General features: G+C 36.3%; 1 protein-coding gene across 3 annotated transcripts in view; it reads right to left on the bottom strand.

The window, feature by feature from the left end:
* Nucleotides 1-3,222: 3,222 nt before the first annotated feature.
* The window catches only part of gramd1a (GRAM domain containing 1A), a 30,758-nt gene continuing 18,611 nt past the window's right edge, over nucleotides 3,223-15,369 (bottom strand). For all 3 annotated transcript variants that reach the window (XM_079895555.1, XM_079895556.1, XM_079895557.1), the window contains 10 exons: nucleotides 14,718-14,880; nucleotides 14,440-14,583; nucleotides 13,018-13,139; nucleotides 9,136-9,278; nucleotides 8,945-9,048; nucleotides 8,637-8,867; nucleotides 7,625-7,706; nucleotides 6,523-6,630; nucleotides 6,319-6,439; nucleotides 3,223-5,132 (listed from right to left, as the gene is read on the bottom strand). In XM_079895555.1, coding sequence (XP_079751681.1) covers nucleotides 5,037-5,132; nucleotides 6,319-6,439; nucleotides 6,523-6,630; nucleotides 7,625-7,706; nucleotides 8,637-8,867; nucleotides 8,945-9,048; nucleotides 9,136-9,278; nucleotides 13,018-13,139; nucleotides 14,440-14,583; nucleotides 14,718-14,880 — 1,314 coding nt within the window. In that variant the 3' untranslated portion in view covers nucleotides 3,223-5,036. The remainder of the gene's footprint in view (nucleotides 5,133-6,318; nucleotides 6,440-6,522; nucleotides 6,631-7,624; nucleotides 7,707-8,636; nucleotides 8,868-8,944; nucleotides 9,049-9,135; nucleotides 9,279-13,017; nucleotides 13,140-14,439; nucleotides 14,584-14,717; nucleotides 14,881-15,369) is intronic.

Here is a 15,369-nt window from a genome sequence, read left to right as displayed (position 1 = left end):
AAATTTAACACTCTTCCAAATTGTTAGACCCCTCGTTGAGGCCGCTATGGGAACTCAGGGGGGTAATAATCTGGCGGGGGTCGTCCTGACTTCTGACTCCCGCCCCAGTATAGGTAGGTTTAGGATTAGGTATGGGGGTGGGGTTAGGATTAGGCAATTAAATAGAGGCTTCAACAAGGACTAATCATTTTGCAGGGAGTTGAAATTAGGCACAACACCTGTGTGCATTAGAATGGGACCGCAAGAATTCTGACTAAAATATACATTATGCAAAAATATTTTGCATTCAAAATTGGAAGCACTTCAAATATTTTCCTGAAAAAACATTAAATGGCAGTAGGAAGAGTGTTTTGTAGCCATTAGCTGCAGTATTGACATAGTGCTTTAGTGAACAAACTATGTTTTTGTCTGTTTCCCCTCCTGCTGTACCAAAAACACACCAAACCATGACTTAAAGGTACGTATCGAACCATTATTTTTGTGTACACCGTTTAACCCCTAATATATATATATATATAAAGGAGAAATCAGACAGAAAATCTCAAATTTGGCAGCTGGGAACTGTGATTAGCATTACATAACTAATGCCAACAAATAATAATTAACAACAAGAGCTTCCTATCTGAGTACAGTCCCTCTCACATACAGGGGATTTGAACCAGAACTAATTTAACAAACCACATGTAAGCTAACCATTACTTTTAAAACTTTCTTACTGAATCATAACAGTTCACTTAAAGGTACACTATGTAACTTTTGGCCCTCTAGTAGTAAAAAAAAAAAAACCTGCATGCATTTTGAGAAAGAATATTGTTTTGGTTGTGCTTCGGATATGCTTGACTTCGGGTATGAATATGCCCCTTCACAATAGATATTGCTTTACAGCTAACTCTGTTGGAGAGCTACATGGCAATTTATCTGTTCAATAAAATACCTTACCCGTTGAGTAATAAAACGCCATCTCCGCCACACTTTTACAACATTTCAAATCCCTCAGTTCGTCACGTTCTCTTTTTGCCAGCAGACTGGATGTTCGAGATTTAGCGTTCTCCGTGTCTCCTTTCTTGCTCGTTGTAACTACTAACCTATGCGCCAGACCAGCAGTCTCAAGCTGTGTCCCATTTCTAAGGCTGCATCCTTCGAAGGTCGGACTGAGCGTTGTATTTGAGCAAGTTGAAACCCAATAAAAGTTTAAAAGTGTAATCCGGCAATTTCTCTAAAAATAAAATAAAACTCCTGTCTTCACTGGCGCGCAATGAATTATGGGGTAGGTAAGGTCGTGAAGGATCCATCTGTTGTATCCTTCATTTCACGGGAAACGAAAGAGGCATTTGAAGGAGCCTTCGTCACGCAGCGGTAAGGCAATCGGCCTTCGAATGCGCCTTTGGAAGGATGCAGCCTCTGAATTGGGACGTGGCATCAGACTGGTGTTGGGCATTTGTTAAGGTTGAGCTTAGGCCCTGTTTACACCAAGAGTGCCACACAAGTCCTGAAAAGTGAAGCCAAAACGTTTCGCCCTCGGGTGGCTGGTCACAGTATAGGTCAAAAACCCTGTCCTCTTCACGGGACGAAGAGATTAGTATAGTGAATTAGGGTAAGATGTTTTGGAAGAAGTATTGATGATGTGACTTATTTAAATGTTGTTAATTTTGAACAAAAAAAGTTACATAGTGTACATTTAAATTGTTCTTTTCATTTACAAAACAGTACACCAGCTCTCTGTATTTAGTCTTTACTGTCTTGGTGTGAAACAGTAAATATATTTAGCACCATAAAGCACAAAATATCCATTCATGGTGAAAAGCAGACATTGCCAGTAGCATATAAAGCTATTCAAATCGTTCTCTTAAAAGAAATAAATGCAAGGCAAATGAATGTCACATATATGTTATAATCATAGACGTGAAGTACATTGTTGTCTAAAATGTCATAGTCTAGATCAGCTACCGAAACTAACGTGATAATTAAATATATCAAGAATGTGCCGTATAGGATCTGTGCTATTAATCATTTCTAATGTTGACCTGATCATCCCTCCGCTTTTCGTTTTGTCTTTGCTGACAAGATAATCAAGGGCTGCATGAAATCGATTGAGAATGACTCAGAAAGGACGGATGCGCAAGCCTCTGGCTCTTAATGCATGATGATTTCGAAAGAAAACGGATTGGGAAAGCAGGAATCAATTGTATTCATTCACAAGTGCGGTAAAAAAAAAAAAAAAAAAAACTTCCAGTCTTTCCTCTCCCTCTTAGTAGCCAATTTCGGGTAGTGACTACAGAGGGCAGCATTACACTGCGACAGTCTCACTGCCTTTTATGCATGAATGAACATTCTTGAGACTTCTTAGCTCTGGCTTTCTTACTTTTATATCTTTCATTCGTAGGTTGTTAAATTGGTAGATTTCTACTGCATGATTTGAAATGCACTTTTATGAACACCGTCATAAACGCGCAAAACTTTAACACGACCACATATGCTTTTAGTGCTGTGATTACTAAAACATAGATGGTATCATACTAACACTTCCATGTCACTATCTGACAATGTCTGCACCTCTGTGGAGTCTGTACAGTATATGCACACGACTTAACAGCCTCAACACTTCCAGGATGCATTTCATGTTGAAGTGAAAATGTTGCTTGCCAAATAAATGATGACAAGACATGATAGTATGAAATAAAATACATTTAAAAAATACAGCTGGTCTTTTTTTAAATATATATATATACACATCTCTTTTTCTGAATGTCTGCTGTTTTTACCATTTGGGGTTAAGAATGTTTTTAACATTTCAAAAGATCTCTACTTCAAATACATGCTGTTCTTTTGACGTTTCTATTTTGAAACGTCCAAAAAATCCTGGGGAGAAAAAAACTATACAGTTTCCACTTTTTTAAACATTGATAATAAGCGCCAAATCAGCATATTATAATAATTTCGGAAGGATCTTGTGAAAAATCTCAGAATAAATTCGATTTTAAAATATATTAAAATGGAAATCAGCTATTTTGTAACTTTTGTATTAATATTATTAAATTGACAGTTTTTACTGTATTTTATCTAAATAAATCCAGTCTTGGTGAGCATAAGATCTTTCATACACATGAAAAAAAAAAAAAAACATTTACCGACCACAAACATAAGTGTGCATGTATATACACACACAGGTTAAAGGAAATTATATTCCAATTAGTAATACACAAAAATTTTCACTTTTTTTTTGCATTTTATTATGCATTTCTGACTCACAAGTCATCTTTACAATCATGTCTATACAATACATCCCACCTTCGCTCTCTCCCTCCCTGACCCGAATAAATAGCACATGCTTTCATCACTCAGCAAGGGCTTTGCACAGCAGCGCCCGCAGACAGACATACAGACAAACACTCTGATAACACTCAGAGGAGGGAGAGATCACTGAGGCTGAAGGGCAGGACAAAAAATCATCAGTAACAGACTGTCCAAATGAAATAATCAAACATAAAACAGAGAGAGAGAAAAAAAAAACAAAAAAAAACTCATAGGTGAATCTCACCAAGCCTGTCAAGAATTTCAAATTAAAATCAATAGAAAAAATAAATATTTTGCATTGTGACAATATTTTCATAATGTCAAATTACCTAAGATTAATCATATATTTATATATTTTTGTTATTTATACCACTTGGCAGTATTTGTTTTACTGCTTTTAAATAATGCTTATTTTAATTTAGAAAAATAATTCATATAAGAAAAATTAACTAAAAATGAAAATAAAAAATAGTCTGGACAGGATATTTTCATTTCACAGTAATTGAGGGGTGCTTAATTGTCAGGAAATTGTAACAATGCAAATATACGACATATATATACTTCTTTTTTTCTTTTGATTTTGAGGTGAAACACATGGACATGTTCTATGTGAGATTCGCCCACAGTGTTGAGTGAAATGTACATCACATATTCCTCCTGACCTTGAGTTCTGCTTGGTCCTAAACGTCCAGTCCCAGGAACGACTGAAGTCCTCCAATCTGTGTGTGTGTGTGTGTTCAGCTGCTCGAGCTAACTAACTCTGAACAGTTCAAGTTTGATTCCAGTAAAACTCTACAAGTTTCCCGACACCTCGACTACATGAAACAGCTCCTCTCACCCCTAAGTTATAAATACACAGGGATTTAAAACAAAAATAATAACTGAAACATTAGGGAGAAAGAAGCAATGGTTAAAATTGTAACAGTGTGTAAAAACAATCGTCACTCAGATACTCTTATCTTAACAGCTGCACATTTTACTTGTACATTAACTTCTAATTGTCATTACGATTTTTCCATGTGATTATTGCTAAAATGGAAATTCATATTCATACCACTCGTTCCACCCATTTCTACACTGGTCCTCGTTTGAGCAGAAACACAATGATGTTAGACTGTAATTCAAGTCTATTAAATAAATACTGTAATGGTCTGACACACTTTCAACAAGTTGCAGCAACAGCTCTGAAATCATCAAAACAATACCAAAACAGAAGAGAAAATGAAATTTCTCTTCCATGAAAACACAAAAATACGTTTGTTGTGAAAAGACAAGTTGAGAGGTCTCTCGGAGCAGACTGGAGGTTGATTTCAAACCTCCTAAAGAAGAGAAAGACACTTCCCTCTTTGAAATCTCAAACGCATCTCTCAAAAAAGCTCTTAAAAAAAAAAAAAAAAGGTCCAAGATGAATTGTTTTCTACAAGCTCACATTGAGCTTCCTCAGACACTCAGTACGGACCAAAACGGCTCAAGATGCAGCACAGCTGAAAGTCACAAACGCTCCCGTACGTGCGTGTTATTGCTTCGGTCCCAGAGTTCATGGTGTTCAGAATCAGATTGATAGAAGAGTTGAGTTAGTTTATAGTCCTGTAGCTGCTGCTGGGGCACTTGGGTAACCTAAAAGCTACCCATATCAATCCCAACGTTGATGTCACTGAGTAGAGCACCGTCTCCTGTCCATGATTTATGTCACAGGGCCCAGAGTCAGTAAACAGTTGTGTGAAGGGGTTACCGTATGCTCTTCACTGATCCGTCAGCGTGTCTGGTGCTGGATCAGACTCCTGCTGCACCTCTGGTGTGATCATTCCTCCGTGGAGCTTCTCCAGAGACTGTTTCATCTACATTAGAGAGGGGGAACCATTTGAAATCAAAATCACCTTTTTACTTTCATAATAAATGCCCCTACATTATTTATCATAAATAAAACCTAATATCATAAGCCTAAACTGGTTTGTTGTCCCAGCCTGTGTAACGTAGGCCAGTAGTCGCTGTGCGTGTAAACCTCACTGCCTTGGCCTCAAGAGGCCCGCTAGCAGCCGATGCTGGAGGCTGCAGTCTTTAGCACGCCAGAGACCCCGGTTCAAATCCCACTCGGAGCGGGTCTAATAGGACCAGTTACACCTGGTCATGCAGGACTGCTTTTTTTTTTAAGGGGTTTTGGGCACTTCAGAGAGACATGGCAGCTTAGACTGGTTTACATCATTTTTTTCAGCAGGAACTAAAGTTTGTTTTTATAACCTTTATAACCTTAACCTTTATAACCTTAACCTTCATTAAAATGTATCTTTCTCCAGCTTTTTTCACACTAAAGAACAGAACATTCACAAGTATAAAGACAATAAGCTAAATATTCTAAGAGGGTTATACATGAGATTCTGAAATTGGCCATCGAGGGATTTATTCGGTAAATGTGTTTGTCTTCTTATCGGATACATTTTTTTTTATCTGCCTCATTTGAGTGCATGTTTTTTGAGTGCATTTTTAGAATTTATACGCATCTTGGCATTTCCATCCAGTGTTTTTTATATGATATCCCAAAATGCGCATAAAAATAAATGGATGGAAGCTATTGTCAAAGACAATATTCGAAGGGCACCATTTCTGGAATTTCTAGAAAATTAGCAGCTTTGTCATTAGTTTCATTTACAGAAACTAGGAGTAGAAATTTGAATATATAATATATATATATATATATATATATATTTTTTTTTTTTATAATAATAGTATTTTATTAAAATAATTTATTACAATAATTATAAATAATTAAATTCCATAAGCCATGTTGTGCCAAATTTCCATGATTTTTTCCAGGTCTGGAAATCACAAATAGAAAGTGGGCCCCGGACCCATGGTTGAGAATCACTGGTATAGATGCAAGACAAAATCTCCGAAAAAGTAATATAAATGTTCACACTCTGATGTTATTAATACTAATTTCTTTTTCTTTTTTTCAGAAAATACAACATTTCGAATGCCTGATGAAGAGCTGAACATCTTAAGTTTAAGTTTAGCTCAGGAACACACCTGATCCAGAAGTGTGACAGAAGACTGTAAAATCTGCTGCCATTTGTTCAACTGGGCCTGGTGGAACTGCCTCTGGAGCTGCAGTACCTGCGCCCACTCTCCTGCTGACTGGGGCAGAGGGCTGCGGACAAACACATTCCCGAATCAGCATGCCAAGAAGCACTATGTGTGTAACTGTAAGCCACTCGGATTGTTTTAGTATACCTGTCAGTTAAAGAGTACGAGTGCCAGGTCTCGAGCGTGTGTGCAGCCCGCTCGAGCGCCCAGAGTTTGTAGAACAGCATCATGTTCAGAGCCACCAGAACCACCAGACTGGAGGAAGACAAGAGATTTAAATATAGTCGTCTGCACTCATTTTGTGTCTTGAAAAATATGTGTTTTCCTTGAAGCACAAAGACAGAGGCTCTACCTGACACAGATCCTATGCGCAGGAGGAAGTGAGGAAAGCGAGACGAGAAAGACAAGAACAGCAAAGAGAGATATTAGTATGCAAAAAAAGGGAGGAACAGAAATGGAAAGAGAGAGAGAGAGAGAGAGAGAGAGAGAGAGAGAGAGAGACACTCCTTAGGTGATGTTGGTGTTATTATAAACGGGGTGTAATATTACTATGCACGGAAAAGTGTGTTAATAGGGATAGTTTACTCAGATATTATTTCTAATACCATATACTCACCCTCATGTCACATTGATTTTTTTCTTCAGTGGAACGCAAAAGGAAATATTTAGCAGCATGTCCAGGCTGCTCTTTTTATACAATGCAAGTGGATGGGGACTGGAGCAGTTAAGCACTAAAAATGACCATTAAAGTTGTCTACATGACTTGTATGCTATGTGCATAGTTTTCCACAGCCGTATGATAGCTTTCTGTGAAAAAATACTCATTTAAGTTAATATTTACTGAATAACAAGCTTTAAAGCCCCAGTCCCTATCCACTTGAATTGTATGGAAAAATGGAGCAAAACAATTCTGTCTTTTTGTGTTACACAGACGAAAAAGTGTTTCAAATGACATGAGAATGAGTAAAAGATGACAGATCTTTCATTGTCCTAAAAATAAACATCACCATGCTAGTTAATATGGTACATTCAAATCTTCAGAAATCAGAGCTGAGCTTAAAGTCCTCATGACCAGAAAAGATGCTGCCAACTGCAGTGATGACAACCTGTCAGTCTCAATGAGCTCAGATTGAATTTTGTTCATCTAAAGGGAGTTTGATTTCATCAGCAGCTCACATTAACGCTGACATTACACAAATGCACACAGAGGCAATGATCTTTACAGAATGCTAAAGCTAAAAACACTCACATGAAGCTCACAATGAGCAGAACGGTGGAGATGCTGCTGTTGTTGCCTCGCCACCTCTCTCCTAATTTCACATATTGAGCACCTGGAGAACAGCAAAAGAACTCATTAAGCAGCCATGTGATCAGCTACAACAAAGAAGGAAAACCTGAATTCTTAATTATTATTCTTCAAATTATTATTTATATTTTATTAAATTATACAATTATATAATTAGAGCTGTTATTTTAGAGGAAAATATTTATTTATAATATTAAGTTTTTTTTTTTTATTCTGATTATTTTATTTTGGATTTACGTAATTCATGTGGTTCATTAAGGTTGGAAAATATGGAAAACTCCCATCCTTGTTTATTCCAGTAAAAAAACATAAATAGATATGTTAATCTTTTACTGTTCTAAAATATTTAAATATTATTATTCAAAATATTAAAGTTTTATTCCATTAAATTACAATTACATAATTATTAAACAAATATTATTGTTATCTGTATTGTTTATTATTAAACAATACAGAAATATTAATACTGATGTACTGCATTTAATAATAATAATGAACAAATTGTTTTAAAGAGCAACAGTGAAATGTATATATTAATATTATGCTGTCTTCATTAATTAAAATTATTATTATTTTAAAATATTAGTTTTATTTCATTACATTTTAAAATGACATTTAAAAAAAATCAACAAAGATAGTATTGTACTGTAAAAAATAGTATTTATTAATAATAATATTATAATAATTAATTTTACATAACAGTATGGCTGTCTTAATTTTTTCAAACTTTCAATCATTAAACCAGAGAGCTGTTATTTTGATGGAAAATATTTATTTATATGATAAGGATTATATTTTTTCTCAGTCATACTTCTGAGGTTGGAAACTATGGAAATCAGCATAAAATATAGAAAAATGACAGTAAATCCAGTCAAAGCAATTCCACATTCCACCACTAGATGTCAATGTGTTTCACATGGAAATTCGGCTCATGCTCCTCTGTCGACTGACTCACCAGCTTCTCTCCTTTCGCGATCATCTCCAATTCCTCGGTCGCCCCGATCCCCGCCTCCTCCTCCCGCTCCCTCCCTTTCTCTCTCCCGCTCTCCTGCTCGTCTCGGACAGTTGCGTTTGCGTCTGCGCAGGCCGGGGGGCGTCTTGGCGGAGTCCGCGGAAGGCACTTCCCCAGAGCTCACCACGGAAACCTCCGACTGTAACAGCGTCTCCAACTTACACACCTCTGTCTCTGACAACGAATGCAGGGGATAATGTTTAGCACCAATGCCGCATTAAAGGTTTACACTTGGATGAGAACCTGCTTACCCATGTGTCTGTAATACTCTTCAATGCCGCTCCAAGTGTTCTTCTCTATCAGAGCTTTCACAAGACTCCACGGTTGCTTCCTGTAGCAGATATTAGACGAGACCCTGCAGACACACACACAATGGGTCCCTCAGCGGTGTTTGCATTTGAAGCATAACAATACGTGCATTACAATGGCCAGGAAGTTCTACCTGAGGCGGCTCTTTTGCTTGCTGACAGAGGTGAGGCAGTATCTGTGTACAGTGTAGAAGTAGTCCTGGTAGGGGATGCCTGAGGTTATGACCTCCGAGTCCACCACATGACACTCCCCCCGGGAGCTGCTCTTGTGGAGAGTCTGCGCAACATGACAAAATACACCAAACTGACATTACCATCTGCTTAAACCCATCATTAAAGGAAAGGTTCTGTTGTCCCTCATATTGTAAAAACAAAAACTGTGTTTACATGAATGCACTTTCAAAGGAAGTCTTTAACATTTGGGAATATTAAAAAGCAGCAACATGAAGCTTGTTTTTTTTTTCTGAAGCATTTATGTTTATGTGTGCATGAGCTGAAAAGGTGGATACATCGTTTTAGTGGTGGGTTTACGGTTCTAGGTGGATGAACGTCTAGTAATAAGTAAACCATGTGAATAGGGCACAACATTAACTAATATTAACTAGGGCTGAACAATTCATTGAAATAAAATCACAACATGGCTTAGAGCGATTATCAAATCGCAAATGCTGTGATTTAAATAACAAAAAAAGGGGGCTCTTTCTGGGATTTTCCACCAAAATAAAAAACTTGATGGTTAAATGTTTGAAAATGAAGAAATTAAGACAGGCACAAATATTAGTATTTTAATTTTAAAATAATAAAATTACATAATTTTTTTGAAAAATAAATATTAATGTTATATTTTCTTAAATACACAATTTTTTACAGTGAAATAGTATTATTAAAATAGTAAAATTGTTATTTTTATCATCATTATTTATAGTAATTTTGATATATGATCGCATTTTTTTTTACTAATTCTGCAGAACCACAAACAAGCTCAGTAAACCTGTGTTTATTTAAAAAATATTAATGTTTAATCTTTTTCTGGTATCTTTGCGCATATCATGAGAGTTACCAGATTTATCAGGTTTACATGGTCATGACAAGATTTGAAATATAACTGCACAAGTTTAGAAAGCAATTTTAAACTGATGTTAACATACTAACCCCCGGTTTCACAGACAAGGCTTGAGCCTATAGTCCCAGACTAAAATGCATGTTTGAGCTGTGTTAACTGAAAGTAACTTGCACTGACATGTCAGTGCCATTGTTTTGTCTCAAGATGCAATTTTTTTAAGGCGTATTACAGTTTTTTTCAATTGCTTAAGCACAATTTTGAACACAGGGCCCGGGTTTTCAAACCCCTTCACACAATTAGCACAACACTACACCAAAGTAACACAACACCTCAGATAATTTGCAAAATGGAACAATTTTGTCAAAACTACACAATGTCTTATAAAAACCTTATTTTGTTGTCATCATAACATAAACACAACCATCATATGGTCTGATTCTGTTTGAATCAGTTAAACACTCCTGTGCTCAACCTAAAACACTTTTAGCATTTACACAGAGAAAGTGTCAAAATAAATTCACCAACACCACATGACACCAATTGTGCAGACTAATGAAAATATTTATTTCTTTTCATGTACTCAAGTCAGTCAATACTGAACATTTCAACAAAACATTCATAACAAAACATTTTCCAGTTTTCATACAGTTTTACAGTATTGTTGAAGACAGGTGAACTTACCTGTTGCCTTTTTATAGTGCTTAGGGGTGTAACGGTACACAAAAATCACGGTTCGGTACGTACCTCGGTTTTAAAGTCACGGTTCGGTTTATTTTCGGTACAGTAAGGGAAAGAAATGCAAACATTAAACTGCAGGTTGTTTATTACTATAAACTTTTTTTTAACAATTTGTTTACACTTTTTTAAACACTTTTTAATAAAATATAATAAAATAGATAGAAAATAAAAAAAAAGAATAAGAAATAAAATACTGCTGCAAAGTTCTCCACTAAATAAAATACTCTCAGTCTCAAACCAATATCACATAATAAAATATAATGAAAAATACAAATAAATAACTATGATTACAGTGCAGCATTACCAATCCCAGCTTGTAGGCCTGCTCATATTTAAAAATTAAGGCTGGGAATCGATAAAAAAAAAAAGAACTAATTAATTGCACAATTTGCTGTAATTAATTGCAATTCCTCCAAGCTTGTAATCATCAATAATTAAACTTATAATCACCTAATTAAATGAAACACGGGGAAAAAAGGAACAGAAAATAGCCCTATATTAAAATAATATTAAACATAAATATATCAATGTATTATTATTTTTCAATAATCAATCAACATAATCAATTTAAGAATTTTTTTTTTTTTCACTTTTTTAATAATTATCAAAATAAAATATAGTCCAAAGCTATTATTACCAGAGCTTGTGATCAGAGCAGGTCATTTTACCATTTTTGCCAGCATAACTAAACCAGCTCAGCAAACAGAAGTGTACTACTGAGAAATTTCACCTGTTTTGGGTGTTTTGAGTGTTTGGGCCGTTAACGACAGAGCAGAACGCGCAGCGCAAACACGGACTCGAACATTGAGCAGAGAGCGCAGCGGGCCGACACACACACACACACACACACACACACACGAAACGGAGAGTGCGGCGGCGCACACGGAGCGGAAAAGCTTTTTTTCGCCCTGCAGTCTATTTTATTGGTTTAGGTTACAGTGACGACGGATAAAACGCTGGTAAAACATTAGAATCAGCTGCAGGGCGGGATTTGCGCTGAACGCGGAGACTTCCGCCACTTAATATGTTCGTGTAGAAACACGAAAATGTACCTATGTTCCGCACACAAAATATTGCATGCAGTCATTCGGTACACACGTGCACCGAACCGAAAGCCCTGTACCGAAACGGTTCGGTACGAATACACGTACCGTTACACCCCTAATAGTGCTTACTGTAAACCTGATTGGTGTGTCTACAATTAAGCACCAGTGTGTTGTGGCTGTGTAACCAGTGGCAACCAGTGGCTGTGTTTAACCAATTGGTTCATTTGAATGCCTTTGATTTGAAATTGCAAGGAAATTACATCATGATAAATTTCTGTGTCAAATGCATGCAAGTGTGTTTAGTGTTTTGCAAATCACTGTGTGTAATGTTTTGCAAAAAGTGCGAAGCTGACAATGTGCTTACAGTTGTGCAAACCTAGGCCGGTGTTTTGCTCCTTGAGCGTAAGGTTTTGCTAATTGTGGGAAAGTTTTAATTTTAGTGTGTAAGCAATTGAAAAAAACTGTCATAAAAGTTACTTAAATGCCCTAATTGAACTAAGGCCTAATCCTGGTTTAATTTAAGCCCTGTCTGTAAAACCAGACCATAATAATGTTTAAATATTGCAGATATAAGTGTGTATTTTAGTACTTATTTTAGTGCAATGCCTTAGTGCGTAGACTTCCATTGTAACTGTATCTCTATAAAGAATTTTTCTTTTGTCAAAAGTCAGAAATATTTTTGTGATATCAGTAGAGCTTAACTTGTATTTAACCCGCAAACATTTTGTTCATTATAGTCTAGGATATAAAATAATAATAGTCTATTACATCAAATTTCAGGGTTAAAACTTTACTTTAATTGCATGGCTTTGTTCTTTCAAATGTAAAGGAATGTAAAGCAAGTGTTCACCTATAAATGAAAATTATGCCATCATTTACTCACCCTCACATAGTTTCAAACCTGCATGACTTTCTTTCAATAGTGGAACACAAATTAACATTGTTCATACAATGGAGTCCAAAACAATATTGGACCCATTGTACAAAAAGTCTAAATAGCTTCTTTTTTGTTTGGCAAAAAGAAATACATACAAGGTTTGAAGCAACATGTGGGTGAGTAAATGATGACAGGCTTTTAATTTTGGGGGGGAACTGCCCCTTTAATAAAAACGAGGGAGACTGAGGAACAGCTGAGATAAAAACAAAGAAAAAGAGCTGTGAGGACCCACCTGTGTTTCCACCACAGGAGCGGTTTTTGGGCCCAACGGGTTGTTGATGGCGATGGTGTAACTCAGAACTCTACTGCTGTTCCCACTGCTGCTGTCCTGCTGCCACTCGTGCACAGAGAGATCTGAACCAATCACACGAGAGAGAGAGAGAGCAGAAAAAGAACAGTTAGAGAAGAGGAAGGAAGAATGATGTGTGATTACAGTCAGAGCACTTGCAGGGGCACAGAGAAGGGGGCAATTATCCATGCAGACAACATAGACAAAAGAGCTCAGCATGTGAAAAAAACAATTCTCACACTGTAGTGCGGAGGCTATCATCTCTTGATCTATCATGAATATTTCTGAAATTATTTGCTGTACAATGTAAATAAAGTTACCAAGAGAGAAACAAGAATGAGACCATGGTACTTTATGCTATAGAACATAGTGAAACCAAATAGTGAGTTCTCATTATCTGCTCCAAAGGCCCCTATAGGACAAACAGCATGAAAAGAGAAAAAGGGAGGGGGGGAATGAGGACACGTGGGATCTGAAAACTGCAGGAAAAGGCAATTACAAATCGGCCATGCATAGAATAGTTATCAACACAGTCAAAGATAAAATGCTAGCAGGAACTCCAATCCACTAGAGGCAGTATTTCAATAAGTAAAGTATGCTAAAGGGCAAATGAGTACTACAGTAGGGTTCTGGAAGAAAAAAAATGGATTCACAAGCTGATTCCTTTGATATTTTCCTATGGGGTTTAATAATGGGGTTTTTGATAGCAATCATATATAATATATAACATCTGTGGAAGGCATAGGACCATAAAATGTTCGCCAAATCATTGCATTTGGTCTGAATGCTATGCAGAGTTAGACAGATGTCAGTCAACGCCTTTTACAGTTCCACCTGAACCAAAACAATGAACTTATGCTGCTTTCACACCATAACTACTGTATTTTGGAAGAGCCTCTCTATTCGTAGCCTCTCCGAAAACTACCTACCCTACCTTTAATTGCTGTACTTCCAATGAGAGACCCACCAATCAGAGAAGGTGATGTAACCATAATAATAGGAACATCTGTAAATATAGAATAGCTAATCCAGCTAGCTACCCTTTAATGTTAGAATAATATGGGATGTAAAAGCATAAAAGATAGCAGAAATCTTTTCTGTTCATGAAACATATTAAAAAGACACAAATCAAACTAATTGTATTATATAATTCAAAATATTTAAATATAATTAATATCATTCACATTTACATTTTTAAAATTTATTTAATATACTTTATCATTTAGATTAACAGTTCATTTTTTTCCTAGTCTTTTTACCACATTTTTGCATTTTAAATTAAATATAGTACGGTAGTGATTCAATTTGGAAAATAAAAGTATATAGAAGTCGCAAGAATGGAAAACAAAAAAAAAATCAACTGACCAGTGAAGTGCCGTTGTGAGAAGAGGTGCTGTATGAAGTGAGTGTCCGAGAACAGAAGGTCGTAGAGCTTGTCCACGCTCATGCGAACAACTGTGTTGATATGCAGTCGGCCGTTGAGGTCTGGACAGAAAGACTCCACCTCACCTGTGGAGAGTAAAAGTGTTCAAATGAACCAGTCTGACTTTCAAGGACATATCTACTTTATGCATCTGCATCTACTCTGTACAGAGAATGGTTTCAAATCTTTTTTTTAATCTGAGGTCAATTCTCTCACTCACTCTCTTCTTGAGTGTCAGAGGAATTGCTGGGGTCAGTTGGGAGATCCTCATCATTGGTAATATCCAATGAGGAGAGGTTTCCCAGGCTGTGTGGGACAGTGAGAGGGGACTGAAGTGACTGATTGGCTGATTCTGATTGGCTGTCCCCACCTTCTTCCAAGATCTATAAAAAGAAGAGAGAGGAAGAGAATAAGCAAACACTCTCAAAACAAGTGTTGTTATTGTTAAAACTAAAACCACTAAAAATTGTTTCATTAATTGAAATAAATAAATAAATAAAAAGCATACCTATACCTATATACCTATATATATGTGTGTGTGTGTGTGTGTATCTGTATATAATTATTACACTTTGATACATTGTATCATTAGTCATTTGATCTATCCATATCAATGTATTGTTACACCCCTACTAAATAGACATTTTTAAAAAACGAAAACAAACAAAAATTTACATTAAAGGACAAGTTCGGTATTTTACACTTAAAGCCCTGTTTTCAGATCGTTTCTGATGAAATACAATGGTTAAGATTGAAATTTGGACAAAAAAGTAATCTGGTCTGTCCTGTCTGTCAGCGTCTTGTCAGTGTCCTCTCTGCTCAGCGATGTATTTTTCACTCCGTGAGAACATGGTGGGGCGTGAGAACGACGT

Source organism: Squalius cephalus (assembly GCF_949319135.1).
Source record: "Squalius cephalus genome assembly, chromosome: 15".
NCBI classification, from domain to species: Eukaryota; Metazoa; Chordata; class Actinopteri; order Cypriniformes; family Leuciscidae; genus Squalius; species Squalius cephalus.
Note: the sequence above shows the minus strand (reverse complement) of the source record. Positions and strands in the feature narration are given on the sequence as shown.